Here is a 27,341-nt window from a genome sequence, read left to right as displayed (position 1 = left end):
AGGACCATGTGGACACAGACATCCTCTTCTGGATGTCAGCAGTGCATGTGTGTAGGCATTCGTGCCCCAAAGTGAGAGTTCAGTTTCATCCATCCGTCCTTCCATTTACCACCCGCCCATCCACCCATCCCTCATTCATTTTGTAGCTGTTTCCGGTGCTGCTGGGCATGGGAGCCAGGGCTTTATGGAAGTATCCTACCACTGAGTGACACCCTAGACATTATTATTATTTTTTAATATTGAGAAGTGAAACAGTAAATATCGAGTTTCCTGTGTATCTGTATTCCTGTTGTGAATTCATCAGTGGCCCTGTGTAGTTCTTCTGGCTTCGTGTCCACAGACATCACCTGGGGATCATTTGCAGGGTGACTCCAGGGTGAGTCAGGTCATCCCAGCATAGGAATGTTCTCCAATGTTTTGTTTCCTTTTCTGCTGTCAACCTTATGTTCTGTGATTCCTCATTTATTTTCAGTACCAGGCACATGTAATTTAACTGCTGCATGTGTTGTAAGGTCCAAAAGACCCCAGACTCAAATAGTATGCAAAGATAAAGAATATTTATTCTACAGAATCAACCAACATGTGGGGGGTGGGGGGATGTCAACCATTCTTTGAAATGGTGACCCGAGATAAAGGCAGGCAGGCCTTCTTAAAGGGGGCCAGGGGAACTCTCTAGAAGGATTAGGTAATCTAAAATTCCATTGGTGGGTGCTGGGGGGGGGGTCACAGGTAATCAGTGGTCTACAGCCCTATGTCATGAGCATTCAATTGTATGATGAAATAGGGCTGTCCAGCAAAGATAGTCCATTCTGAGATATTTCCCCATTTTTCTGGTTATTGCCAGGCTGTTCCTTGGGAAAGGGTTTTATGATCTTGTTCTGGATTTTATGGTCTGTTCCTAGAGCTGGTGTCTTATGACCTAGTTTCTGGGACGTATGGTCTATTCATAAAGCTGGTGCCTTATGACTTTTTTTGACATCAGGCCCAGTCCTCAGAGACAAATGGGATCCTTAAATGGGGACAAATGGGGTTTATAGTGTCCTTTCAGTCTTGTTTGGTGACATCATTGTAATGCATTCTTCTGCTTCTCTTGATTAATATTTAATTTACTTTAATCTTTGCACATTCTTGTGCATGTGTGCATGTATGTTCACGTGTGTGAGCAGGGCATATGCATGCCACAGCATTTGTGGGGAGGTCAGAGGACCACCTCAGACATCAGTGTTGGCCTTGCTTCGGGTTTGAGACAGGATCTCTTCCTGCCTGCTGTGTTCACCAGGCTAGCCAGCCTTGGAGTCTCTTTGGACTCTCCTGTCTCTGGCCCCCATCTAGCCAGAATGATGAAGTGAAAGAAACTCAATGAAAGACACCTCCCTCCACAAAAGGGTGAAAACCAATAGAGGAAGTCATTTGCTGCCTATCTCTGGCCTCTATACCCATACATGAACACACAAAGGGATGGAGATGGGGAAGGAGGCTTTAGGGTTGCATCAAGTAGCAACAGAAAGGACAGATCATTTTTGTCCTAGTTTTCCTTCCCAGTAGACAACCTCATGAAAAGCACCTTAGGGGAGAAACGCATTGGTTTGGCTCACAATTCCAGGTATAGACGATCACTGAGGGGAAGTTGAGGCAGGCTAGTCACATCATAGTCATAGTAGCAAGAAAATGAATGTCTGGGTGTCTTTATTCAGCTTTCTCCACTCTTTCACAGTTCAGGGCCTTCCCATGTCAATTAACAGGGCAATCCCTGACAACAGGCCAGCCTGATCTAGATAGCCATTCTTTTAGATTTCCTTCCCATTAGACTGTGTCAGGTTGACAAACCTAACTGCAACAGTTCTTCCGAGAGTCAGTCACGAGTTGGGGAGGGGCTCACGTGGTCCTGCAGAACCATAAGTGGCTGGTGGGGTCAGGGAAACTCATTGTTTAAGTTTCTCACCCACTCGTGACTCCACCCAGCTTGTATAGGTCATTCCAAAGCCTGTCACACAAACAACCCTGGTTAAACTAGTCACAAAAGAAAAAGATGGAGCTGAGGACCAAGGATTTGGAGGGAGGGGAGGGAGCTGGTGGGTGTGGGAGAAACAGAGTACAGAGGTAAAAGCTATCACAGTGCATTATATACATGTATTAGAATGTCAAAGAGCACATTTAATTAATAGAAGAAGAAAATAAGTTTTGTAAATCTCCTGCCCCACCCCAAACAACTTACACTGTGCTTGTTTATTTATTTGTTTGCTTTTTTGAGACAGGGTCTGTGGTTGGGTTTCTGATCTTCATGCCTTCCAGTCCCTAATGCTGGAATGACAGGGGTGGGCCACATGCGATTTGGGAAATGAACAGTGACATGTCTGCCATTGTAATGTCATGCCCTGCCTCCCACCTCTAAGTCCCTGGCTATCACCGATCTCTCTACTATGTCCATAATTTTACCTTTTCCATATGGTAGAGCTGAACTCACAATGTGCTGTCTTTTGGGGCTGGCTTCTGGGCTCGTTCCCTCTGTGTCTTCTCAGGACCCGGGACACTCGACAACTGACAGCTGTGTGTTGATGTGTATGGCCGGATACTGAGTTCCCCTATCGAAGGACACTGGCGTCCTCCAAATTCGGACAGTTTTGGACAAAGCTGATACCAATATCTATATACAGGTTTTTGAAAGGACATAGAGTTTTGTTTTTAGTTTTTTGAGACAGGGTTTCTTTGTGTAACAGTCCTGTCTATCCTGGAACTCACATTGTAGACAAGGCTGGCCTCAAACTCACAGAAACCCACCTGTTTCTGCCTCCCCAGTGTTGGGACTAAAGGAATACTCCAACATGCCCAGTTGAGGACATAAATCAGTGATTCTCAACCTGTGCTTCCTGACTCCTTTGCTGGTCAAATGACCTTTTCATAGGGCTCACTTGAGACCACCAGAAAACAGGACATTTATGTCACAATTCATGACAGTAGCAAAATTTCAGTTATGAAATAGCAACAAAAATAAATATTATGGTTGAAGGTCCCCACAACATGAAGACCTGTGTTAAACGGTCTCAGCATTAGGAAGGGTGAGACCGCTGGCATTTTCTTAAACACCAAGAAGCATATTAATTGACCACATAGTGAGATCACTCACGTTTACTTTTGTAAGAAACTGCTCTGCATCTTCTGGTTAATCAGTCTATTTTTTTCTTCTTTTTGGCATTTCCAGTAGCCATGGTGCTTGTCTTTCTTTCTTTCTTTCTTTCTTTCTTTCTTTCTTTCTTTCTTTCTTTCTTTCTTTCTTTCTTCCTTCCTTCCTTCCTTCCTTCCTTCCTTCCTTCCTTCCTTCCTTCCTTCCTTCTTTTCCTTTTTCTTTTTCTTTTTCTTTTTCTTTTTCTTTAATTTAACTTACAATTCCCTACCGGTATTTGACAACCACTTTTCTTCTTAATTGCTAGCTGGTGAAATGTCTTATTAGATGATCTGCCTGCATTTTTACTGCTAAGTTTTAAGGGTTCTTTGTCTAGTTCAGGTAGCAGTCCTTTATCAGACGTGCCTTTTACAACTATAGCCCCCCACTCTGTGGTTTTTCTTGTTCTTTTGACACTGTCTACTGCAAAGCAAACTATTTAAGCTCTAGCTTTTAATTATCTCATCCATAGATTATACCGCTGATTTTTTTTAATTAGGTATTTTCTTCATTTACATTTCAAATGCTATCCCAAAAGTCCCCCAGACCCTCCCCCCCCATTGATGTTTTATTTAAAAAGTTATTTGTGGGCTGGGTGTGGTGATGTATGCTTTTGATCTCAGCACTCAGGAGACAGAGACAGGCAGATCTCTGAGTCTGCAGATAGAGTCTCAGGCCAAGCAGGGATACATAGTAAGACCTTGTTTCAAAAAAAAGAAAAGAAAAAAGAAAAGGAAAGGAAAGGAAAGGAAAGGAAAGGAAAGGAAAGGAAAGGAAAGGAAAGGAAAGGAAAGGAAAGGAAAGGCAAGGTGGATGTGGACAAAAGCTGGCTGAGTGAGAAATTAAAGATATTTGCTTTATCAGGTAAAGGTATTTGCTTCCCAAGTCTGATGACTTTAGTCCGAGCCTCAGAATCTACTTGGTAGAAGGAGAGAACCAACTTCCACAAACTGTCCCCTGACTTCTACCCATGTGCTGAGATCTGTGCCCTTCTCCTCTACAAAGTAAATAAATGTTTAAAGAGAAATGATAATTTCTCAGATTTGTTCATCTCAACTGGGCAGGGTTGTTCATATCTGTAATTTCCCATAAGCAGGAGATTGAGGCAGGAGGATCACTGAATTCCAGGTCACCCTGGGCTACAGAGTAAGACTATACCTCAAACCAAACCAAACCAATCCAAACCAAACCAAACCAAACCAAACCAAGCCAAACCAAGCCAGCAAAGAAACAAAGGATTTGTATCTCTCTCTGCTTACACTGCCAAGAACTTCTGGCACCCTCAGAAGAGTGTTCATAGATCAAGTTCCTGGTCTGGGAAGTCTGACATCCTGGCCTTATTTGAGTCTGATGTTTGCTATTTCTTTAAAGCTGGGTTTGGCCTTTTATCATGAGATATAATTTGTTGTTAAAATACGGTCATGAAAGTAGGTGAAAGGGACTCCAGTAATGAGTCCTTTAAGGATGTGAAGGGTTGGGGAGGGGAGGCCTTCAGCAGTTCTGGAGTTAGCAGCTGTCTTTCCCATGCTCTCAGGGCTATAAGGTCTTTGTCCTGTCCCCATCCTGTCTGGCCAGTGTCTCTCTCTCCTCGTGTCCCCTTTCGTGTGGTCTGGGGTTTGAACTCAGGTCTTTCACACTGCGGAGCCCTCTTCCCAGCTTCTCACTCGTACTTTTCAGTTCTCCCCCTCTGATGGGGTGGACTCAGGCAAGTTGCCTTCTCCCAGTCAGACGGGTCACTCTGAAGAAGGCCCTGGGAGGTAAGGCCTCTGGAAGAACACAGCCTTCCTTCTCATAATGGCTCCTTCTCCTCTCTGTTCAGTGCCTGGAGTTTTTCTCTAGTAGGTGAGTCACAGAAGTGGAGCAGTCCGTCTGTAACCCCCTGACCCCAACCAACCCCAGGGCTTTCAACTGCCAGCATTCACGCTGACATACAGTCTGTCCATTACAGATCAGTGGATTTCCTACCCAGTACCATGGTGTTGGTGAAAATTGGTCCTGGAAGGCTTCTTCTTTGGATGGCATAGTTCTCTGTGCTGGTTTCTTTCTATAGCTCAGATGCCACTAGTGACAACGAGGAGTTGAGAATGGGGGTCCAAGTGCCTGTGTTGAGCCTGGGACAGGGTAGAATCTGCCATGGCTCCCAGTGAGTGAAGGAGCTGTAAGAGAGGCCTTTTACAGAAGATTTAGGCACAGCTCTTTACAACGAAGCCCCCCTCCCAAGCCCCCTCCCCGCAGCCATCCTTAATGAGGGAAACAGCTATTGCTTGTCCAAACTCTGTTATTCATGGTGGATATGAATGCAAATGTCTTAGGGTGACTCAGGGACTAAATACCTTTTGCAGGAAGGGATGCCCAAGAAGGGAAGCTCATTGGTTAAACACTCGGAGCCTATCTAGATACCTCAGTAGCATGGAGAACTTTAGGTTTTCATGCTATGTGACCAGTTGTGGTCCTCTTAGTGGGGTATCATGGTCACGTGCTTCAGGACAGGTAGAGTCTGGGCAGGAACTGATTCTAATGCGTACAATGCTCAATTATGAGATTTACCAGGGGTTTTGAACCCACTTTAACCTTACCAGTTCTTCTGTCTCATGGCATGGTCCACCTGCCCCCTCCCCCTCAAGAAGCGTGACAGCATCAGGCAGACATAATGCTGGAGATGGAGACAAGAGTTTTACATCTTGATCCACAGGCAGCAGAAGGAGAGACTGTCAGCTGTACATAGCTTGAGCATAGGAGACCTCAAAGCCCTGCCTCCACAGTGACACACTTCCTCCAACAAGGCCACACTTCCTAATAGTGCTACTTACCATGGGTCAAGCATTCAGACACTTGAGTCTATGGGGCCATATCTATTCAAACCATCACATACCTCATTTACTACTAGGATGTAAAACTGTCCTATCTTACTGTGGTCTTTTTAGACATATTCTAGTATATAGAAATATTTGGTTGACTATATATTTGTGTTATGGTATAATTTTTGATACAAGTGGTTGCATTCAGTAAGTACCCTAGAGATTTTTTCTTTCTTTCCCTTCTTCCTTTCTCTTCCTTCCTTTCCTTCCTTTCCTTCCTTCCTTCCTTCCTTCCTTCCTTCCTTCCTTCCTTCCTCCCTCCCTCCCTCCCTCCCTCCCTCCCTCCCTCTCCCTCCCTCCCTCCCTCCCTCCCTCCCTCCCTTCTTCCTTCCTTCCTTCCTTCCTTCCTTCCTTCCTTCCTTCCTTCCTTCCTTCCTTTCGTAGGAGTAGGGGCTCAAGTGTCCTTGGCTGGCTTTGAATTCTCTATGTAGTTAAAATGAACTTGAACTTCTGACATTTCCCTTTTCTGACTCATATATCTTTCTATTCTTTGTCATGGCCACAGAACACTCAGTACCCAATAACTTCTTAAATATCCACCTTCTAATCCAGTAATGGCTACTAAACTTAAACGTGAGTTTGGAGGGCATAAACATTATAACCATAGAATTTTCATCTGCAGACCCCTCTTGTCTCTACCTCTTTTCCCCCAAGTTTGAGAAAGTATCTCTTGCAGACTGACCTCAAAGTTACCATGGCAACTGAGAATGATCTTGAATTTGGGATCCTCCTACTTCCTTTCTCCAAAGTGCATTGCAGATGTAGGCCACCACACCCAACTTATGAAACTTTATTACAGGTATGGCACATAGGGCTGTGGGTATAACTTAGAGGCAGAGCATCTGCCTAGTCTATGTTAGGCACTGGACATTGAAAGGGGAGGTACATGCATGTATTCTGTGAAGGAGGGACTATAAAGGAAACTGAATTTCTTCTCTAGTTCTAACTGGGTGCATTCATGCGCGTGGACTTACAGTCACACATACCCAAAGCCATATACTTTCTTACTCTCATATGTTTGTTTGACTTAACCATAGAGTTTGGCACTTTTCAAGTCAAAACAGAGTGCCTATTACTCACTGTGCTGGCTAGTGTTATGCCAACTTGACACAAGCTAGAAGCATTAGTATGGAGGGAGCCTCATATAAATGTCTCCATAAGATCATGCTATTGGCAAGCCTGTTGAATATTTTCTTAATCTGTGATTAATGGTGGAGGGCCCAGCCCTTTGTGGGTGTGTTATCCCTGGGCTGGTGCTCCTGGGTACCATAAGAAAGCAGGCTGAGCGAGTAAGAAGGAGCAAGCCAGTAAGCAGCACCCTTCCATAGCTTCTGCATCAGCTCCTGCCTCCGGGTTTCTTCCCTGTTTGAGTTCCTGTCCCAACATCCTTTGATGATGAACTGTGATTGGGATCATGATCCAAATAATCTCCCCCTCCCAAGTGTCTTTGGTCATCGTATCTCAGCATAGCAATAGTGACCCTAAGACGTTCACTTGGTTTTTGTTTTGTTTGTTTGTTTGTTTGTTTTTAAGAGCTTTATGAGTTTTCTTACTATATTGTAACTCAGTGATTGAGAGGCTCACTATGGATTTGAAAGAACACCAAGTGCTAGTTCCTGCTCTAGGTCTCACACTAGGATGAACTAATGATATCCCGATGCTATACTGAAGTGTCCCAAGGTGGGAGTCCAGTCCTCTTTCCAGCATTTCCATTTTTGTCTGAGTACTCTTTTCATATATCTGAGCATTTGGGAATGTTATAGGAGGTATTTCTAGGTGAGGAAGTGATTAAGTCTGTTAAGTGTTATCAATTTGTTAACACACTTTTAAAGTGTAATACGTACATGTATGTGCACCACATGTGTGCAGAGTGCCCTCGGAGACCAGAAGAAGGCATCAGCTCCATTAGGATAATGGTTCTCAACCTATGGGCTGCAGCCCCTTTGTAGGTATAGCTAAGACAGCCATGAAGCCAAAAGAATTTTATGGTCAGGGTCACCACAACATGAAGAACTGTACTAAAGGGTCACAGCAGTAGGAATGTTGAGATCCACAGCATTAGAGCTAGAGTTACAAATGGTTGTGAGTATTTCTGACAGGGGTGCTGGGAACAGAGCCCAGGTCCACTGCAAGAGCAGGAAGTGTTCTGAACCATCGAGCCATCTCTCCAGCCCCAGCGTCTCCAGTTTTAATATTTCCAAATGACCTCGAATGGTGTTATTCTTCCCCCTCATTCAGAGCATGTGACTGTGTGCTATCTGTCTCTATTACACATGAAAAAAAAAAGCCTATAGGAGATTGTTTTCATGGGCTGGGCTGTGGATTGGTGATATGAGTACTTGTCTGCCATGAGTGAAGCCCTGGGCTTAATCAGCACTGCAAGAAAAAAAAAAGTTTTTATTTTGCCACCTCATAAAGAAAAGATAACTTCACTCTGTTTAAAGGTTTTACCTATACTTAGTCACATGTGTGTCTGCATGTCTGTGTGGATATATGTACACTATACATACTTGCTGAGGCTGGAAGTACACATGTCCTCCTCTTCTACACTCTGTCTGTTCCTCTGAGGTAGGCTGTCTTTCTGAACCCAGGCCTCACATTTTTGCTCATGTGAAAGCTGGTAAGCCCTCGTGATCCTCCCGTCTCCTCCCCCTTAGAGCTGAGGTTACAGGCATTTATTTGCCAGGAACATCCAGCTTGTTACCTGGGTGTCAAACTCGAAACTCTGGGTGGCCCTCATTGTTGTGGAATGCTGCTCTTAACCCCTGAGACATCTCTGTGGCCCCTACTTCACAGGTTTATATATTGACTCTGAAAGAAGCCAGACAATTCATGCTTTGTTTTTGTAAATGAAAAGTTTATTTGGGGATTATTTTAGATTTACAAAAATGTCCGGTAGAGCTGGCAAGGAGACTCAGCTCAGCAGGTGAAGACATTTGCTGCCAAGCCTGACTGACGACCTGCGTCTGATTGCCTGGAATCTGCAGGGTACAGAGAGAGAACAAACTCTTACGGCCATTCCTCTGACTTGCACACATGTACTGCAGCAGCTATATACTCCCCTCCTCCCAAAGTAAAAAAAAAAAAAAAATAGGGAAGAAATGAATGGAAAGAGCGTGTGCAGTTCCCCAAAGTGGATGCTCAAAGCTATACTCCACCTTGCCAAAACTAAAAACTTACATCAGTGCATTCCTGTTAGCTGAACTCTAGATTTCCCTTTTCCCTATCAGGGTCTTCTTTCTTCTTCTCCTATCCCTTCTGGTTTTGCAGTGCTGGGATCCAGTCCCAGGAGCCTTTCACTTGTAGACAGATATTCTGCCATTCATTGTGCCCCGCCTGCTCTTCCCTCCCCCCCCCACCCCCTCCCCCACCCCAGTGGTTTTTCGGTGTGCCTGGGAAGATCTTAACTGCTTGTGACTTTTCTCTTTGCCTCTTCCTCTCCTCTGCCATTTCTTTCTAAGGTAAAAATGGAGAACACTACTAAACAGTGATGCAGGTATAAGCAGGACTTAACGGGAAGAGGTCAACAAATCCAGCCCTATTGCTACCTGTGTTGCAATACTCAGTGTATGCTACCATATACAGGCAGCCTATATTATTAGAACAAGGCTTGTCGGCTTAACCAGTGTTTCTTACAGTTGGCTCTGTAATCAGGGTGTTGAGTGGCCAGGCTCTAAGGTGCCAGCTGCCTTCTTGCTGTGTCCTTATGAGCCAGAGAGATATGGATGTTCTCAAGGGTACTTAATCTCATCACAGGGCTCTACCCTCCTAACTTCCAAAGGACCCCTTTTCACATAGCATCACATGTACAATGAGGGCCCCAACATGTGAATTTTGGGGGTGCAAAGTAGTCTGTACTACTGATGATGGACACTTTACTTAGACACTACCAAACACACTGTGAGAGGTGGTCCAGCCCAGCCCAACATGCTCTGCCATTGACTTGAACCCAGGAGGTTTGTCTTCGGTGAGTGGGAAGGACTCAGTTCAAGACAGGGTCTCACCGTGTAGCCGAGGCTGGCCTTGAACTCTGGATCTCCCTGCCTCCACTTCTCAAATGCAGGGATTATATAGGTCACACTACTGTGCTCATCCACTAGGAAGCTGTAAGTAACTTGGTGAATGGCTTATGTATTCTTGCAATTCCATAGCAGTTTCCCCTTTGTTCCTGTGACCCGTGGTACCTTTGTCATCCCTAGCTCTCATTGCTTCACTGAATGCTTCTCTCTTCACTTCAGTGCAAGCTACAGGAGTGAGCTTCAAGAGATGAACCTGAACCCTCCCGCCCAATGCCTTCTGAATCAAATGGGTGAGGGGGAGGTGGTTGTTTTTTATCCTCAAGGAACGTAAGGCTCGATTATTCTGGTCAGCATCATATAAGATCAGCCTTGAGAGTAGGAGTGGGGTCTACTCAGACTGCAGAGGCTGAGAAGAGGAAGGGTGCTTTCTGTGTTATAAGGAGGAGGAGGTACGGGCCAGGCCATGGGAAATGACTTTGTACTCTGTGCCTTTGCTGGTGTATTGCTCTCCAGCCTTGCCTGCCCTTCTTGCAACCCCTTCAGATAGGATCGTTCTCCTCTGTGATGCCCTCTCATACCCTGCACATTTCTCTCCAGGAGCCTCTTGCCCTGTGTCCAGTATCAAGGCGAGGAGAAGGTTTCTCTAAGTGCTTTGTCTGTGGAGACATTAAAGGCTATCACAATGAAAATGGAATCTTCTTCCTTTTTAATCATAAGCGTATGCTACAATATTAAGTCAGATCAGTTATAATTCTCACTGATGGGAAAAATAAAGCCAGTGTTCTCAACCGTGAGGCTTCTTCAGGGAAATGTTTCAGTGCAGCACACAGAAACACAGCTTCTGCCAGCACACCATGCTCCTTTTACAGTCTCAGTCATGTTCAGGGTCTCTAGCCTTCTTAGAGTATGGGCAGGCTCCTCTGTGAACTGTTTTCTCACTGTCCTGTGCATGCCTCTTCTCCTTGGGGGGCAATACCCACTTCTAGGAGTGGTCTTTCTACCTTAATTTTTCAGCTATTCTGACGGACCTTCTGCCACCTCCCCTGGGGCAGGGTGGGGCGGGGGTCCTAGTATCCTGGGAAGAGATTCTCAGTGCCAATTTGTGTTCCTGACTTACTGGCCTCCTTTTGCTGTGTCCTTAGGCCAGCCAGTGGCAAAGAGGTACCTTGGAGCAGCCATTCTTGGGGTTTGATCTTTTCCGAATCAATGTGTGGAACACAGTTCTCCTGATATAGCATGGGTGCTTGCTCCCTAATCAGAACAGTTTTGACTACCTGCATGAGACCGTAACAGGACTGAGCCTGTTACAGTCACTTATAGAGTGGGGGAATGGAGGAGGGTCATTAGACCCTCACCTGAGATTATAGACACTCTTTCCTGCACACCACTGCCAGTTGTAGTTCTGCTTTAGCTGTGCATAGTCCGGGGAGAATATGGACCGAAGGTTCATGGGAGCGGGGCTCCATCTGTGCAGCTTTTAGGAAGCTATTAGCCACATCGGGGGTAGGGCTTTTCAGTGGTGCATCTGTTTGAGAGTCACCCCTGCTCCTGTAAAGTCCCGTAAACGCCGTACTAGATGTTTAGAACCAAACGGATCCTTTGGTCAAGTGCTGCTGTTCTATCTGGGATGGACGGACATTTGCACTTGTCTTCCTCAGAAAAAGTATGTAGCGCTTGGTAACCAGACAGAGACAGGACAGAACCAAGCGTGAGTTTTGGGGAGAAATTGCTGCAGGGTGACAATACACAAATGAAGAGAAGCCGTGTTGGGTGGCACACTGCCTAGGGCGCATCTGCAGTGGCGTCCTCCATGCGGTATGGCATAGCTTGCTTCCTTGGTGCAGTTGCATCGGCATTGTTCCTGCTGTGGTGATTTAGACGTGCAAAGGAGGCCGAGCTGTCTGTCCAGAGGGGAAGCCAGGATGGAAAGTTCATGGGGCAAATCTCGGTGGTGCCCCCTTCCCGAATGCCTTACGCGGTGCCATCCGTTCTTGATCCGTTGTTCAACACGGGTCTCTGAGATCTCTGAAGTGACTGGCAAACAGGAAACACGTTTCAGATCTTGAGAGTCGTATGTGTGGGATGTTTTGTAAGAACACTGGCAAAGCTGTGTTGCCCTGGCTACAGGGTCATAAGACATGCAACTGAGGCTCGGTCTATGCCCAGAAAACTTGTCTGCATAAAGAACTAACACTGACAAAAAGACATCATGTCAGCCTCTGGTTTTATAGGTAATTTGGATAAAGGAGAGGATGCATTTCTTACAGTTGGAGGAATGTAAGGAAAGGAGACTGTAAACCAAACCTTTTTTTTTAATTAATTAATTTATTTATTATATGTAAGTACACTGTAGCTGTCTTCAGACACTCCAGAAGAGGGCATCAGATTTCATTATGGATGGTTGTGAGCCACCATGTGGTTGCTGGGATTTGAACTCGGGACCTTCAGAAGAACAGTCGGCGCTCTTAACCACTGAGCCATTTAGACAGCCCCTAAACCAAACCTTCTAATTAGCTCCTTCTGGAAGGAACCCTAAAGTGGGAGCCTAGTGGGAAGAACTGAGTAGTGACAGGACTGGGGAGAGGTGCAGCAGAAAGGATGCTGAGGGAACTGGACAGGACAGAGAAGGTATATGATCCCCAGTTCACTAAACCAGATAGGACCATGTTCACCAGAGAGCTTACGGAAGGTGATTCGGTAGCGGCATTGGGGCAGGTAAGGCCCATGATGGGCCATGCTCTTTATGAGGTAGGAAGGGCTCTGGCGGTTCAGATGATTTACACTGGCACGTACATTGGGTTCACATAGAACCAATCACTAGGGAATGAAAAATAAATAAATAAAGAAAAAGCAGACACAGGCCACTCAGAAGCAAATACAGGAAGATTTGTGTTGAGATGGAGTTTCTAGGGAGAAAAATAGCTAAATTCGGTGCTTGTGGTCTCCAAAGGCTTTCAAGGCTGAGTAATAGTTCACAGAGGGGCAAAGAAAGGGGTAAACGAGAACTGCACACCTGAAAATGGATAATTGACCCAGCGGCTGACAATCATTCCCTCCTTGTCTTCCTTTCTTTCCTGCAAGGTGTTTCGTGGGTGGAGATTGTTTGCCCAGCCGTGCCCTTTCAACAGCCAGGGGTAGATAATGCAGAGGCAGCAGCTTCCCACTCTGCCCAGAGCCCATCAGACCCAGGGAGCTGGTGGGCATAGCAAATGAGGCATGACCCACTCCTCCATGGTGCCAGACCAAGGCAATCTGTATGAGCCAGCTCCATTGAGCTCTTAAATGTTAGAGGAAAGTACAGTGGCCCCTTGGCAGCACCCCAGGATGAGGAAATGGGACGGCTCATGGATAAAGGCTGGGTTACAGAGAGCTAAGTAGGTAGTGCCTCCCAGCCACATCACGGTATCCAACACTGCTCTTTTGAAAAAACAGTTGCAACAGATGATTAGGATCTTCCATTCTGTGCTGGACCTTGTTTGCTAACTTTTTTTTTTTTTTCATTTCGGTTTCTCCAGACAGGGTTTCTCTGTCTTAACAGCCCTAGCTGTGCTATATAAACCAGACTGGCTTTGAACTCACAGAGTTCTCTGCCTCTGGGATTAAAGTCATGCAACACTAACTGCTCGGCACATTTTTGGTTTTGAGACGTGACCTCATGTATCCCAGTCTGACCTCTAACTAGCCAAGGGTGACCTTGAAGCTTTGATCATTCTGCCTTCCACTTCTGAGTGCTGGAAATACAGGAGTGTATCCCCAAGTCTGGATTATACGGTACTGATTGTATACGCCAGAACTCCACCGACTGAGCTACACCCTCAGCCCCTAACTTCTTTTTAAGTCTTCCTTTACCTGCTGTGTTCTAAGGCAGTTGGCAGTTTTTCTTTTTAATGAGTTTTTTAAAAAAAAGATTTATAGCCGGGCATGGTGGTGCACGCTTTTAATCCCAGCACTCGGGAGGCAGAGGCAGGCGGATTTCTGAGTTCAAGGTCAGCCTGGTCTACAGAGTGAGTTCCAGGACAGCCAGGACTACACAGAGAAACCCTGTCTCGAAAAACCAAAAAAAAAAAAAAAAAAAAAAGATTTATTTATTTTATGTATATGAGTACACCATTGCTCTCTTCAGACATACCAGAAGAGGGCATCAGATCTCATTACAGATGGTTGTGAGGCACCATGTGGTTGCTGGGATTTGAACTCATGACCTCCGGAAGAGCAGTCAGTGCTCTTAACTGCTGAGCCATCTCTCCAGCCCCAGTTGGCACTTTCTTAGTGGTTCTTTGGAGATCTCCCACCATCTGTGAAAAGGTTTTTATTAGATAACTCTAGCCTCCAACTACCTTGCAGTTAGAAGAGCATCTGAGGGGTGTGCATATGCGCTTAAGGACCAAGAGTGGGACGTCAACCTGCACTTGGTGCAAGACCAGCCACAGCTGTGAAGTTCTGAGTTTTATGGTTGAATGATGTGCAGATGATCCCCACCTTCGTAGCCAGTACGAAGGAAAAGGACACTTCCAGAAGCCATAAAGTTACTGAATGAAAATCCCAGTGTCAGGGGCATGAAGTGGGAACTCAAGGGATCTTTGGAAAGTCCATTGTGTTGGATGGTGTTTTGCTGGGACGAACATGGGAAGGAGTGTTCTCCTGAAGCGGACACAGGTGAAAGGCTAAGGCAGACTCGTGAAGGAATGTTTTGACCAAAGCAGGCATAGGTGAAAGGATGTTCTGTTAAAGCAAGCATGTGAAAGGACATGTGATGGATTTTTTTTTCCCTGACAACACGCATGTTTTGGTCTGCCTCACAATATGTAGTTGAGCTCATTTGTCGGGACTCCATAAAGAGAAATGCACCAAGAACTTCTGGTGGTGTGCTTTGGCTTCTTCGGCTTCTTGCTGCTTCTGAGGACTCGGACTGATTGGCAGAGTGATGTCAGCTGAGGCAAGACACATGGAGGACATGTGATGTTCAGAGGGAATATAAACAGAACTGGACAGAAGATGAAGGAGGCTGGGAGCTTGGCTTGCTTGCATAACTAAACCCTTGTTGGTATCCTGTCTTTGCTGATTTTCAATTCGCTGAGAGATGCACAGCCAAGAACTTCTCCTGGTGTCTTTCTGGGTCTCTCCTGCTGACTTGTGCTGAGGCTGAGGCCTGGCTGTCTCTGCTAGGCAGTGCCACTGCTGCTGATTGGTGTTTGCTATCCCAACTCTACCAAGCTGGACTGCTGCTGTATCTGTGAAGTTGTTTGCAAGTGGATCAAGCTGCTGCTGCTAATCTGTAAACTGAACTGGCGATTTCCAGACAACACAGATGGGAGTTGCTCCAAAGAACCTTTCAAGACAGGTCCACTTCCATATTCTTTCTTTTCCACTACCTCTGGTGGGTGGTGGGCCACAAGGGAGGTTAAAGTGTCTTAAGAGCCATCATTAAAAATGGGACTTGAAAAACATAAAAGTTACAGGGGTGAGCTATTTCTTTCTTTGATTGTTAGCCAGGGAAGTTCCTAACATCCTAAAACAATCCAGGCCATTGCCAGTGCTGTTGCTGGCACATGGGAACTAGATGGTAAAATGCTATTGCTGAAGACCTCACATGCTGATTGCAGGACATGCAGAATTCAAATGGGCTGAGCTGAAAGTTTCCTTCTTGCAGAGTGTGTTTGGAAGTGCCAGAAGTGCTATGTAGGCTGCTAGGGAGAATAGTCACAAATGGTCCTGCTAGTCTATGGACACCAGTGTTATTGCTACCTGGTACTGCTCTAATGGGTACAACTCATCGTCTGATTGTCTTTAAGTATTCCTCTACAGGGAACTCATGTTGGTATTGTACCCGGGGAGGTCATAGGTATGGCCCTTGTATGGAACTACTTCTATAGTTAAATGGGTATGTGCCTGTCAGATTTCCTGTTGAACATTTATGTGAGTACCTATAGATGACTATGCTGTTAGTGTCAATTGTACAGAGAATCACCACCCCCCACACACACACACGCACGCAGCCAGTAGAAATTACTAGGAAGACTGACAGCCCGTCAAGTTGCCAAGAATCAAGTGGCCGTTGCTATGGCATAGTGGTTCATTGCTCAGCCAAAATGAAAGGCAACCACCAAACATCTCTATTGCTTCCTTCAATGCTCAGAGAATACAGCAGCAGAAGAGGGGGTGGGAGGAAAGCCTGAGAAAGACTGAAATGCTGTGTACCCATTTTCGGAGCAAAACACAGCCTTTACCATCTTAATCAAAACAGCCGCCTCAGCTGCATGGGTTTCCAGGGGGTATCTAAGGCAGACTAGCTGAAGGAGAAACACACTCAGCTTTTGAAGAGGAATGGATCTGTGCTAGGATGGGAGGTTTTTTTTTTTTTTTTTTTTTCCTTCAGTGCAGCTGGTTTGAGGTCTTCCACGCTAATATAAATAACCCTTCATCCATGCTCCTCTAAGCATGACCTGTAAATTCATTTGGTTCACCAAGCTATAATTGGGTACATCCATTTCTGTGGTCTTGAAAGACCCTGAGAGGAGCCCCTTGCTCAAGTCTCGGGATAATAGCAGACCCTCAAGAACTCACAAGAGACCAAACTTGATGCAAACCACCTGAGGCTTTATTGGGGGGAAAGCCAGAGCTCTGGGGACAACTCGTATCCCACGCAGGGGTAGAGGTAGAGGAGTCGACCCCGAGGGGAAAGGGGTCCCAGTTTTTATAGGTCCTCAGGGGGGAAAGGAGAAGAGGGGAGTAGGGGATTTCCAGATCTAAACAATGTAAAATGACTGATTTCTCAAGAAATGGGTATGGGAGGGAAACAGAGAGTCTAATGCAGGTGTAGTAACTCCGGATTGGCCCCGGCTGTGGTTGCTGGGGAGATTTTCCGACTCTATCCCAGCAACCAATATCACAAACATCTGGCAGTGAGGTGCAGCAGTGGGCACACACCTGGGTTCAAGGAACGGTCAGAACACTGGCAGACACACGGGTTCAAGGAGCGGCCAGAGCATTGTGCACCTCTATTTTTCTAAATCAGTGAAGCTACTTCTACTAACAATGAAATCTATTTTGCCAATTTGAGGGCTTCTGTGACCTTTTACATTCTGTCAGGATCTTTCAGTCTGTTGTTGGTGTCCTATTTAGAATGAACAGTTTTTTTTTGCCCAGTCTTCCTTGGAAAAATTAACACAAAAAACCCCATACTATCTGCCTGCATTAAGCTGGATTTTCTTCACATACGCCAGTTACAGCAATATTCAGTGCTGTGGCCAAACAATTTAACACAAATATGAAAATTATGTTTGAGACAGGATCTCACTAAGTAACCCTGGCCAGTCTCGAACTCCTAGAAATCTCTTGCTTCCACATCCAGAATGCTGAGATTAGAGGTGAGCATCACCATGTCCAGCCCCAAATCATTTTTAAGAGCACAAGGACCTCATATAATCCTTAAGGAAGCTCTACCAGGCAGGGCCAATCTTCCCCGCATTAAAGGATAAACTGAGGTCATTGCTTTCTGCAGGGATGGGGTGGGGGGAGTCTATTGCCTCATCTGTATTTCTGGATGTCTTGGGGCAAAGGCTCCACGGTGAGGTTCCCTCGCCACGTTTCCTGGCATAGTGTGAACACCACCTAATGGCTCTCTTGGCCGGAGCAAGGCCAGTGAAGGTGCATCCCATTCTACAGATGTAAGCGGAGGCTCAGAGTCGCCCGGCGCCTTACTGCAGCCCCACGAAGATCCAGCCGTGGCCCTAGGACGGCGCGAGGGTGAGCGCCTCGGACTCGGGGCGCCAGGAAGCCGGCGGCCTCAAGGTCCAGGAGCAGATCCGGAAACCTCCCTTCCGGTTCCCAGGTCCGCGTTTCGGAAGTGAGTCACTCTGCCAGCACATAATATGGCTTCCACTCCACCTACCGCCCTGGACGTCGAGGGTAAGGTGGGCGGGACCCGGAAGTTGACCGTTCTGGGAATGGCGGCCGCCGGGGGCGTGGCTTCCGGCGCTCCTTGCCTGCAAGTCGCCGCGGCTGAGAGCGCAGGCGGCAGCTGACAGGCGCTTTTCTTCAGACGGCTGCGGCGGGAGCCCTGCGAGGCGGGCGGCCTCCAGCTCTCGTCCCCACGTCCCGGCCCGCGAAGTTCCAGGGCGCCGGGGCATGGAAGAGGGGAAAATGGACGAGAATGAATGGAGTTACCATGGCGAAGGCAACAAGAGCCTTGTGGTGGCCCACGCGCAGGTGAGCGGCTGGCGGGCGGCACGGCTCCGGGCCTCACCCGACGGCTCCCACAGCTCTGTGCCTGGTACGGTCTAGGTACCCAGGTCGTGATTCTTCCTCCACCTTCCGCCCGGGTGGTTCCCTGGCACCCCCACAGTACCCTCCTCTGCTCCATACTCATCCCCGGCACCCCTAGCTCCGTTGGCTCCCCTTTCCTCCTAGTGTCCCTTCTCGGTTCTCTCTGTCCCGTCAGTACCCTTTCCCCATGCCTTGTGGGTGCCGCGTGGCCTCACTCCGTGTAGCCTCCCCCGGGATGTTTGTCTTACTATCAGGCAACGGTGGGCCAGAGGCTGAGCTTGGACCAGGGCCTGGGCAGCACAGGGGAAAGTTCCCAGAGTGCTGTCAACCCACAGAGTGGAGTTCAGCCTCGAGAGACCACAGAGCTGGTGTTCTGCCTTGCTGCTGCGCTGTCAGGAACGGGGTGCTGCCACAGGTTCGCGTCCCGATCATATACTTTAAATGGTTTCTCCTTCGTTCAGCTTGAAAGGCGGTTTCAGAAGATGTAGTCCTTTCCAAGGAGGCGAATTTAAAGGAAGAGAAGCGTATGGATGGATCTTTATGCAGCCCCAGATTTCTCTGACATCTTGCTGTCTGATTACAAGCTAGCAGGAATGTGGTGGGCTGGGGGAGTAGAAGGCGGGGAGGTGTCATGTGAGAAAGTTAATAACTCAGGGAGCTGGGGTGATTCACACCTCCACCACTGAGAAGCAGTAGGCTGCATTAGGAAAGTGAAGAGAGGAATAGGATGTACTTTTGTCTCCATGAAGTTCAGATTGTATGGAGCTGTACTGAGTGTTGAGCAGCCTAGAGCTTGGCTCTTGTGTCTAGTTGGTACCTCTGACCTCCTGGTGTATTTGTTCAGAATGTAGACTGAAGAGGGGAAGGCCCCTCTTGGAAGTGTTTTAAGGCCTTTTGTGACCAAGGAGTGCTAATGTAAGTGGGGTGGAGAAACTCTCCGCTCCCTTCGGTCCTGGGCATGTCTGTAGTCCCCCTTCTCCTTTGAGAGCAGGTGAACTTTGTTTCTCTGCTCAGCTTCCCAGACCTGTCTCATCCAGTCCTGGAGAGAGGGAGGGAGGCTTTTACCTAGCCTCCCCAGGCATGCTCACTCTTTCTGATCAAGCATCAGTCACTGAGTTGAAAAGCTCTTCTAAAGTCCCCTGTCAGCCCTTCCTCCTCATGTATACACAGCTATCCTTAAGCCCATCTTGCAGGAGCTGGGGTGGGGTGGGGGAACTGGACATCTGTGCTGTCACTGCCATGTGCAAATGGATTGAGAGAGAGAAAATGAGCCTTGTAGGGACCTGGGGTCTTGGGGTAGAGGAGCTCAGTGAGGGCTGCAGGAGTATATGGGGCATGCTTGGGTGCGCAGGAAGGTGGACAGCCAGCCAGTTTCACAGAGGAGTTGTATCAGGGTTCTTTGTCTCCCCTACTCCTAGCAACACCTCCAGAAGTTTCCACTGTTATACTTGTCAGTCTGAGTTACGTCGTGATTTGTGACAGCTTTGCGGTTTGTCCATTCTCAGGTACGGAACCTTAAGTTCCTGTCCACCTGGCTCAGATAGCCCTCTGACGCACTCATTAGGCTGTCAGCCACCTGGTCACTGTCCTGTCTACAGGCTCAGGCATGGACCCTGAGGGCTCTTGGGCAGGAACTTGCTGCATTTTAGCACTGGTGGCCCTCCATGCAGCCTGAGGGTGTGACTTGAAGCCTGTGGCCTCCCTCAAGGCCACTGCAGCTTAGCTGTCCTGAGGCAGCTGCATTTGCTTCCTTTACCTTCCTCTGGTTGACTTTGGCTCTGGAGTCTTGTGAGCTCACTGTACATTTCATTGTCATTCAGTCTCTTACTCAGTTGTCCCGGGCACCTAGCCTTTTGGGTTGTGTTGGCCATGAGGTTCAGGGCAAACAATGTTCGCTCCTATTATGCAGAGCTGTCATGTTTTCCTTCTTGACAGAGGTATCGTGAAAGACTTGTTATTTAACTAACTTGCCCAGGAAGAACTTTTGTTGAGACTTGAAGAGAACTGCTCATTGCATGTTGGTCTAGTTTTAAAACCTATCAGAGACCATGTGGAGAACCTCAGGTCATTTCTAGAGCCTGTAGTGTCTGGGGCATGTGTCTGGAGTGTTTAGGGCTGAACATCAATCTGTAGGGATCATCTCACATTTTCTGTCTCAGCTTTGCATTTTAGGATTTTTGATTTGTGGGTTTACGTTTTGCAATTTACTATTGTCTTATCTGTCCAATGGAGACAGTTTAGATGGTTACTTTACTGTGGATGGATTTCTGAAAGTAGGTTAGTAACCCTCAGTGTGGGGAAATGTTAGTAATGTTAATTGGGAAAAGAGAATTACAGACAGTGTGATTGTAATTACAACAACTAGAAGAAAATATGTCAAATATTGCCAAGTAGTTATCGCTTTTCAGTCGTATCATTTGATTGCTTACTTGAGAATGGATCTCACTGTATTGCCCTGGCTGACCTCAAACACTCCAGCTCAAGCAATCTTTTTCATTCTCCTGAGTATCAGGGTTACGGGCTGCCACTCCTGGCTCCTCATTTTGTTTTAAAAAATATTTTCTGCACTGGTAAAGCCAAAGGCAGGAAGATATCTTTGAGTTTGGAGGTAGCCTGGTCTATGTAGCCAGTTCCAGGTCAGCCAAAGCTACATAGGAAGACTCTGTCTCATAAGAAGAAGAATCTAAAACCTTTTATGTTGAGTATATGTTATAATCAGGAAGAAGGAGTTTTGAGTGTAGTTTAGTGTTAGACATTTGCACGCTTGAGGCCCTGAGATCAATTTCCAGCATGAAAACCTTCTCCGGGTTGAAAGGGACACATGTGTGAACTATGGAGTAGGTCACAACATGAAAGACTGTATTTGATCACATTAAGATAACCCTGAGAGCCCAAGGGGAGCTATGGAGCCAGGCCAGCTCAGTGACCCTTCATGGGTAACGACCCTAACAGCATGTGAAAAGGTCAAGAAAATGGACAAAGTCAGTTTTTCAAAGTTTATTGTTTTGGATCTAATTTCTGTACTTCAAGAAATTGGAAGTGATAATAAAGATATTGTTTACAAAGATTTTCATCACAGGGTTATTTATGATAGCCTAGGTAGACATCTGGTTAATGCTAGAGGAATTATCCTCCTCTGTGGAGATAATGGAAGCACAGAGCTGATATTTTGTTTTTCCAACCTTGTGGTGTATCCCCAAGCCCTGGACCCATCTTCAGTATTCACCTAGAACTGGTTGAAAGAGTTTGAACTTTTTCTTGTTACTGGTATCTGTTAAAGAGATGGCATGTTCCACACGTGAGATGTGCAGGGGTGGTCTCTCAGACTGACGCTGCTGAATCTCTCTTGTGATGGTTGCTCTGGTCACATCCTGGCTCATTGCACATTCTCTCTTGATTCCTTACCTGGTATTTACCAGGTTAGAATTTATTTCCATTTTCCCTTTGGTGATGTCTAGTTTTGTGTTTGTCTTTCTGCATTTACATTGTCAGAGGTGACCTTCCTCCCTCCCTGACTCCTTCCTGTTTGGTTAAAATTCAGTCAGCACTCAGGTCATTTCTTTCTTCTGAGAGCAGTAATGCAGGAGGCTTTTGTGTGTCTAGAGAGCAAGACTTTGCTGTGCTGGTCCATCCATCCTGGGTGGGCAGTTCAAGGGCCTCTGATGTTTGCTTGTACTTCTCTGACTCTACCTGTGGCTTCTGAGAGCCTGGCTCCTTTTCATGTTGGGGTTATTACACGTTAGGGTCACTTAGCTGGCATGGCTTGTCTCCATAGCTTCCCTTGGGCTCTAAGGATCACATCAGTGTACAATACACTCGTCACTTTGTGACCTCCTCCCATGGTTCACTCTTGTGTCTTCTTCACCCTGGGAGGATGGCTGGGAGGTTGAGGTAGAGCTACAGAGGGTTAGGAAGGAGGTTGGACAAGGTGCCTCTTCCTATTGATGCCGATCTGCCTTGTTCTCTCTGAGGGTATTAGTTGTCACTGAGGCTAAGCTGTGCTGTTGTGAATGCCTTAGCCTTGGCAGCCTTATTCTCAGGTCCTGAGGATATGTATTTGGCTATGTCATAGACATCAGTGACTTGGCATCTCTTGCCTCTGGTAACTAGCATCGTAGATGTTTTCCTTATAGGTTGAGAGTCTTTAAGGAAGTTGGGCTCAGGAGACACATCTTGGATATACCATAGCTCCCACCTGAACATCATCCTCACAGTTGGGACAGGCTGGGTAGAGTGCTGTTTCTGGTACCTGGGGCCACATCCTGAGGGGTGACGTTCTTTTGTATTTCCTCCCTTGACAGTGATCTGAGCTTCCTGGTATCTCTCATGGGCTCTTTTCTGGACTATCTCCTCACTAACTTGTCAAAGGACATGGTCCCTGGGACATCTGATTCAGATTGTGATTTTCTACTCTGAGAGTATCCTGTAGGATAGCTTATCTTCACTGAAGGGCTTTAATGGTACCCTCCACCCCAATTATGGTTTGGATCTTAACTGACCTCCAAAGGCCATGTTGAAGTCTTGGTCTCCAGGTGATGGTGCTGTTGAAGCCTTTAGAGGCAAGGCCTAGTCAAAGGAAGTTATGTTATTGGATCCTTAGCTTTGAGGACTGTGTTGGAGCCCCAGTCTTTTCAAACTCTTGCTTTCTCTTCTGCTTGAAGTTAGGGAAAAGCTTTCCTCTGCTGCACACTTCTGTTGTGATGCTCTGCCTTACCACACAGGCTCAGAGCAGTGGATTAAACAGCCAAGGATGGAAGCCTTGAAAGACTTGAACTTTTTTTGTTAGGTCTTTTTATTTCTATTTGTATGATATCTCACCTGCATATGTCTTTTTATCATGTGTGCAATCCCAGCAGAGACTGGAAGAGGGCCTCAGATCCCCTGGAACTAGAGTTACAGATGGTTGTTTCTACCCCGTGGGTGCTGGGAGTCGAAGCCTAGTTTCTTTGGAAGAGCAGCTACTGCTGTCTTTCTAGCCCCATCTTTCCTCCTCTTAAGCTTATTTTTCAGACAGTTTGTCATGGAGTTAGAAAGCTAGCACTCCTTTGAGTTCACTTTGGCGAGTTCTCTGTGGCCTTTTATTTCTATTTAGTTATTCAGTTGTAGCCTCTTTGCCTCCAGAAAAACATAGTAGAAGAAAGTGGAAAACACCCAGTAGCTCCCCACTTAGAAAATGTCTTCTGAACACTTTGATGTTCTTGCTTCCAATCCTTTCCCAGTTCCGTGCTTTTGCTGCTGGTGGGAAATCCTCTGCAGCTGTCTGTTTTAGCCTCCTCTGCCTAATGGTACCTCTTCTACTTGTCTTTGCTAATGTTTTGGGGCAGGTTTTCACTTGTTTTATACTGTCACTGGGTATTCCCTGATGTGTACTCTTCACTTCCCATACCCACCCCTCAGTCAGGGTAGGCCCTTTGTGAGGGTTGAATGGAGCTGGCTGGTTGGCTCTGGTGAGCTGAGTGTGTCTGAGTGCTGATGCTGACATTGACCTTTAAAGCTAATGACAGTTCTCCTGGGGGAGGAGTGGTTGGGAGCTGATGACGATTTGTGGATGATGAATGTGTAGATGGAGAAAATAGTTTCTCTTGAAATGGATCCATCACTGGGTTGAGGTTTTTCCTAGTTGGTAATGGTTTGAGCTACCTGATGGGAAGGGAGAGGAGACTTCTGTGGGTGATAGAGGCCGAGCTACTGTGCATAGATGTGATGGCTGAGGACATCTTGTGGGGGGATGGTCCAGCAGTGGCGAACCAGTGGGTTACTGTGGGCTTTGCTGCTTAGGCCCCACAAGGTTTGTGTCTACACTGTTTGCCTGGGACTAGTCAGCACCCCCAGCCCCTTAGTTAACAACTCAGCAGCTAAATGGAGCAGGACAACTGGAAATGTGATGTGGAGATCCCTGGGATTCAGGCCTGCCTCCAAGCTCTGTTCCCTTGCACATGACCTTGACCTTGAGAGCCAGAACAATGTTTGGGCTTCCCTTCAGGCCTAACTTTTCACATTCTATACCTTGGGATTCATGTGGCCCACCTCAGAGGGAGAGGTGGTGGAGGGACTGTAGTCTGGGAGTGTTCTCTGGTGCTCTGCAGTAGTGATGATGTTGATGTTAAGAAGTACTGGGGATAGTGACACTGTTTTATGTATCAAGAAGGAGCCAACAGGTTTTGGTTCCCAGGATTCCCCCCACTCCCCGGCTCCCTCAGGGTCTCATATGTAGCTCTGACTGGTCTAGACCTCTCTATGTATACCAACCTAACTGCAGACCCACAGAGATCAGCCTCTCTCTTCGGAATTAAAGGCATACACCACACCTGGCTTTTGTTTGTTTTTGTTTCAAAGACAGATTTCTTTGTAGTCTAGGCTGGAGTAGAACTTACTTTGTGGACCAGGCTGGCCTGAAATTTGCCATCCTGTGTCTCAGCCTCCAACTACTGGGATTGTAGGTGTGACCACCTTGCCTAGCCGTTAACTTTTTCCCCCTTAGTAGGCTAGAGACTTGCATTTGAATTAACTTGTATTGATGCTAATGGTAGTGTGTGTGTGTGTCTTAGTGTATTAGTAATGCAAAGGAAATATATACTTTCCATTTGTAAATACGCCAGCTGCCCTATGTTTATCAAGAACACAGTGACAGGAACTTTGGAAATCTGAATTCATGTTAATAGTAAGGTGCTGCCAGGTGTGGGTTCAATGTTCCTGTTGTTGGCATGTGTGCACAGGGCTTCTGAACTGGTTTCAATGAGGATACAGCGGGGAGCTCCTGTGATAGAAAGGCTCATATGACTTGCCTGCACCACCCTTCCTGGGCCTGCCTGGCTACAGTTGCCTGCACCACCCTTCCTAGGCCTGCCTGGCTACAGAATTCTGTTGTGCAACTTTTTAGTTCCCTGGGAGGTGGAAAGAGAGAGACACAGCTTTCCTCTGGCTTCAGTATAGCTCTAAGAGAACAAGCTGGGCTCCTGAGGGCTCCCCATGTGGGACAGAGTGAAATTTCCCCTGCTTTAGGCTAGGACAGCAGAGCTCTGTCCTCACTGATAAGGGCATCAGTGTGTCCTGTGTTGATGTTCAAGCATGGCCAGGCTTTCCCTGGAAAACACACTTATTCTTGTCACTGATAGACATTGTCTTAATTGTTGGAGGGAATAATCAGGCAGGCTCTTGAGCAGAGCAGCACTATTGTGCCCAGCTGAGGAGAAAATCAACTTTTTTCCCCTTTGTTTTTGAGTTCCCAGGCTGCCCTGGGACTCACTTTGCATGTAGAGTAGGCTGGGTTCCTACTCAGAGGTCCACCTGCCTCTACCTCCTATAGAGTGCTGGGCTTAAGGCATGCACCATGTCACCCAGCTTAGAAGTTGTCTACAATTAGCTTTTCTGAAGATGATGACCCTCCTTCTCCTCCTCTTGTTCTTTTTCTTTTAAATTTAGATGGTGTTATAGTCCTATTAAAGTTATCATTAACCCTGTGATTCCCAAGATTAGGTGATAATGCCTGCTTTGAACATGGGAAGGGAGCAGCTGGAGCCTGTATGCCTTGGTTCTCAGCTCTGAAGGCCAGGATTGGCATTTAGCTGTGCAGTTGATTAGCAGTGCATCTAGTGCATCGCACCAGCTGGGAATGGGAACTCAGAAAGAGGGGTTGGAGAGCCTGAGCTTGGTGGAACATGCATAGTTCTCATATAGTCCTAGCTACTTGGGGGGCCCAGGCAGAGGATCACTTGAGCCTAGGAGTACAAGGCCAACCTGGACAATATAGCAAGGCCTGGGCCCTTAAATCTTTAAGTTGTTGAAGTCATAATATTGAGCAGGAAGGACAGGGTATATGAGAGGCATTGGAGGGAAGAAAAGGAGAAATCTGAAATTACATTTTAATTTAATAATTATTTTAAAATATTTAAATTAAACAGGAAGGCCTTGGGTCCAGGAGGGTCCCACCCAGCATAAGAGGAGTAGTGTGCATGGTGGGGACATCCATGTGCTGCTGCTTATGTTCCCCCCTTACTCTTTTTACAAAAAATTCTGAAAGAGATTATTTGTGTGTGTGTGTGTGGGTGGGTGCACGTGTGTGTATTGCTGGTGTCTATGTCCTTGCACCGTATACAAGACCTCAGAAGTCTGAGGAGCATGTTCGATCCCCTGAACTGTGGGTACAGATGGTTGATGGATGTAGCTACACATAAGCTGCTGTTCTGAAAATTGAATCTGGGTCCTTTGCAAAAGCAGTGTACACTCTCAACCTCTGAATCATCCTTCCAGCCCCACGTTTTAAAAGTCACTTTTGAGACAGGGTTTCATGCTGCATGTAACCCGGATCAGCTTGGAGGTCATGGAAGCCCTTGCCTCAGCCTTCCTACTGCTGGGATTACATGCATGCGTGTGTGCACATTTGCATGTACTTGAAACATGTTCTTGCTATGTAGTCCAGGCTGGCTGGGAACTTAATCCTCAGCTTTAGGAGGCTGAGACAGGAATACCATGAGGCCAGCCTGGGCTACATACCATCTTCTGAAGTGAGATTGCTAAAAAAAGAAAAGGAACAAAAAGAAAAGAAAAAGAAAACCCAAAACTGTGGTTGTTGCATCTGGAAATGCTATTGAACTTGTCATGATGTCCTTTGAGAGCTCTTCATCCAAAGATACGTATGCATGCTTCACTTAACAATTTGTGCTTAAAAGAAATTCTGTCCCTTTTTTGGAAACAAGATCTTGCTAGAAATTGTGATTTTTTTTTTTTTTAATGGGTTTGGTGGCACACAACTATGATCTCAGTGCTTGGGAGGTAGGAACAGGAAGATGATGAATTTGAAGTCAGCCCAGGCTATGTAGTGCGAGCCTGTTTAAAAAACAAACAAACAAACAAGGAGGGTTGGAGGAATGGCTCACAGGCTAAGATGGTGTGTGCTTGCTTTTCCAGAGGACCTGAATTCACTTATCAGCATTCAGCTTTGGGCAGCTCACAGCTGCCTGTGCTCCAGCTCTTGGGGATTCAATTGTTCTTGTGGGCTTTTAGAGCCCTTGCCCTGTACCTGGGCATAGATTACCCCTG

At 46.6% G+C, this 27,341-nt stretch overlaps 1 protein-coding gene across 1 annotated transcript in view; it reads left to right on the top strand.

The window, feature by feature from the left end:
- Positions 1–17,992: 17,992 nt before the first annotated feature.
- Positions 17,993–27,341, top strand: part of Ippk (inositol-pentakisphosphate 2-kinase) — a 41,907-nt gene continuing 32,558 nt past the window's right edge. The window contains exon 1 of the mRNA XM_021179810.2: positions 17,993–18,245. Coding sequence (XP_021035469.1) covers positions 18,165–18,245 — 81 coding nt within the window. The 5' untranslated portion in view covers positions 17,993–18,164. The remainder of the gene's footprint in view (positions 18,246–27,341) is intronic.

The sequence above is a fragment of the Mus caroli genome, unplaced genomic scaffold (assembly GCF_978045245.1).
Source record: "Mus caroli unplaced genomic scaffold, Mus_caroli_1 scaffold_15, whole genome shotgun sequence".
NCBI lineage: Eukaryota > Metazoa > Chordata > Mammalia > Rodentia > Muridae > Mus > Mus caroli.
Note: the sequence above shows the minus strand (reverse complement) of the source record. Positions and strands in the feature narration are given on the sequence as shown.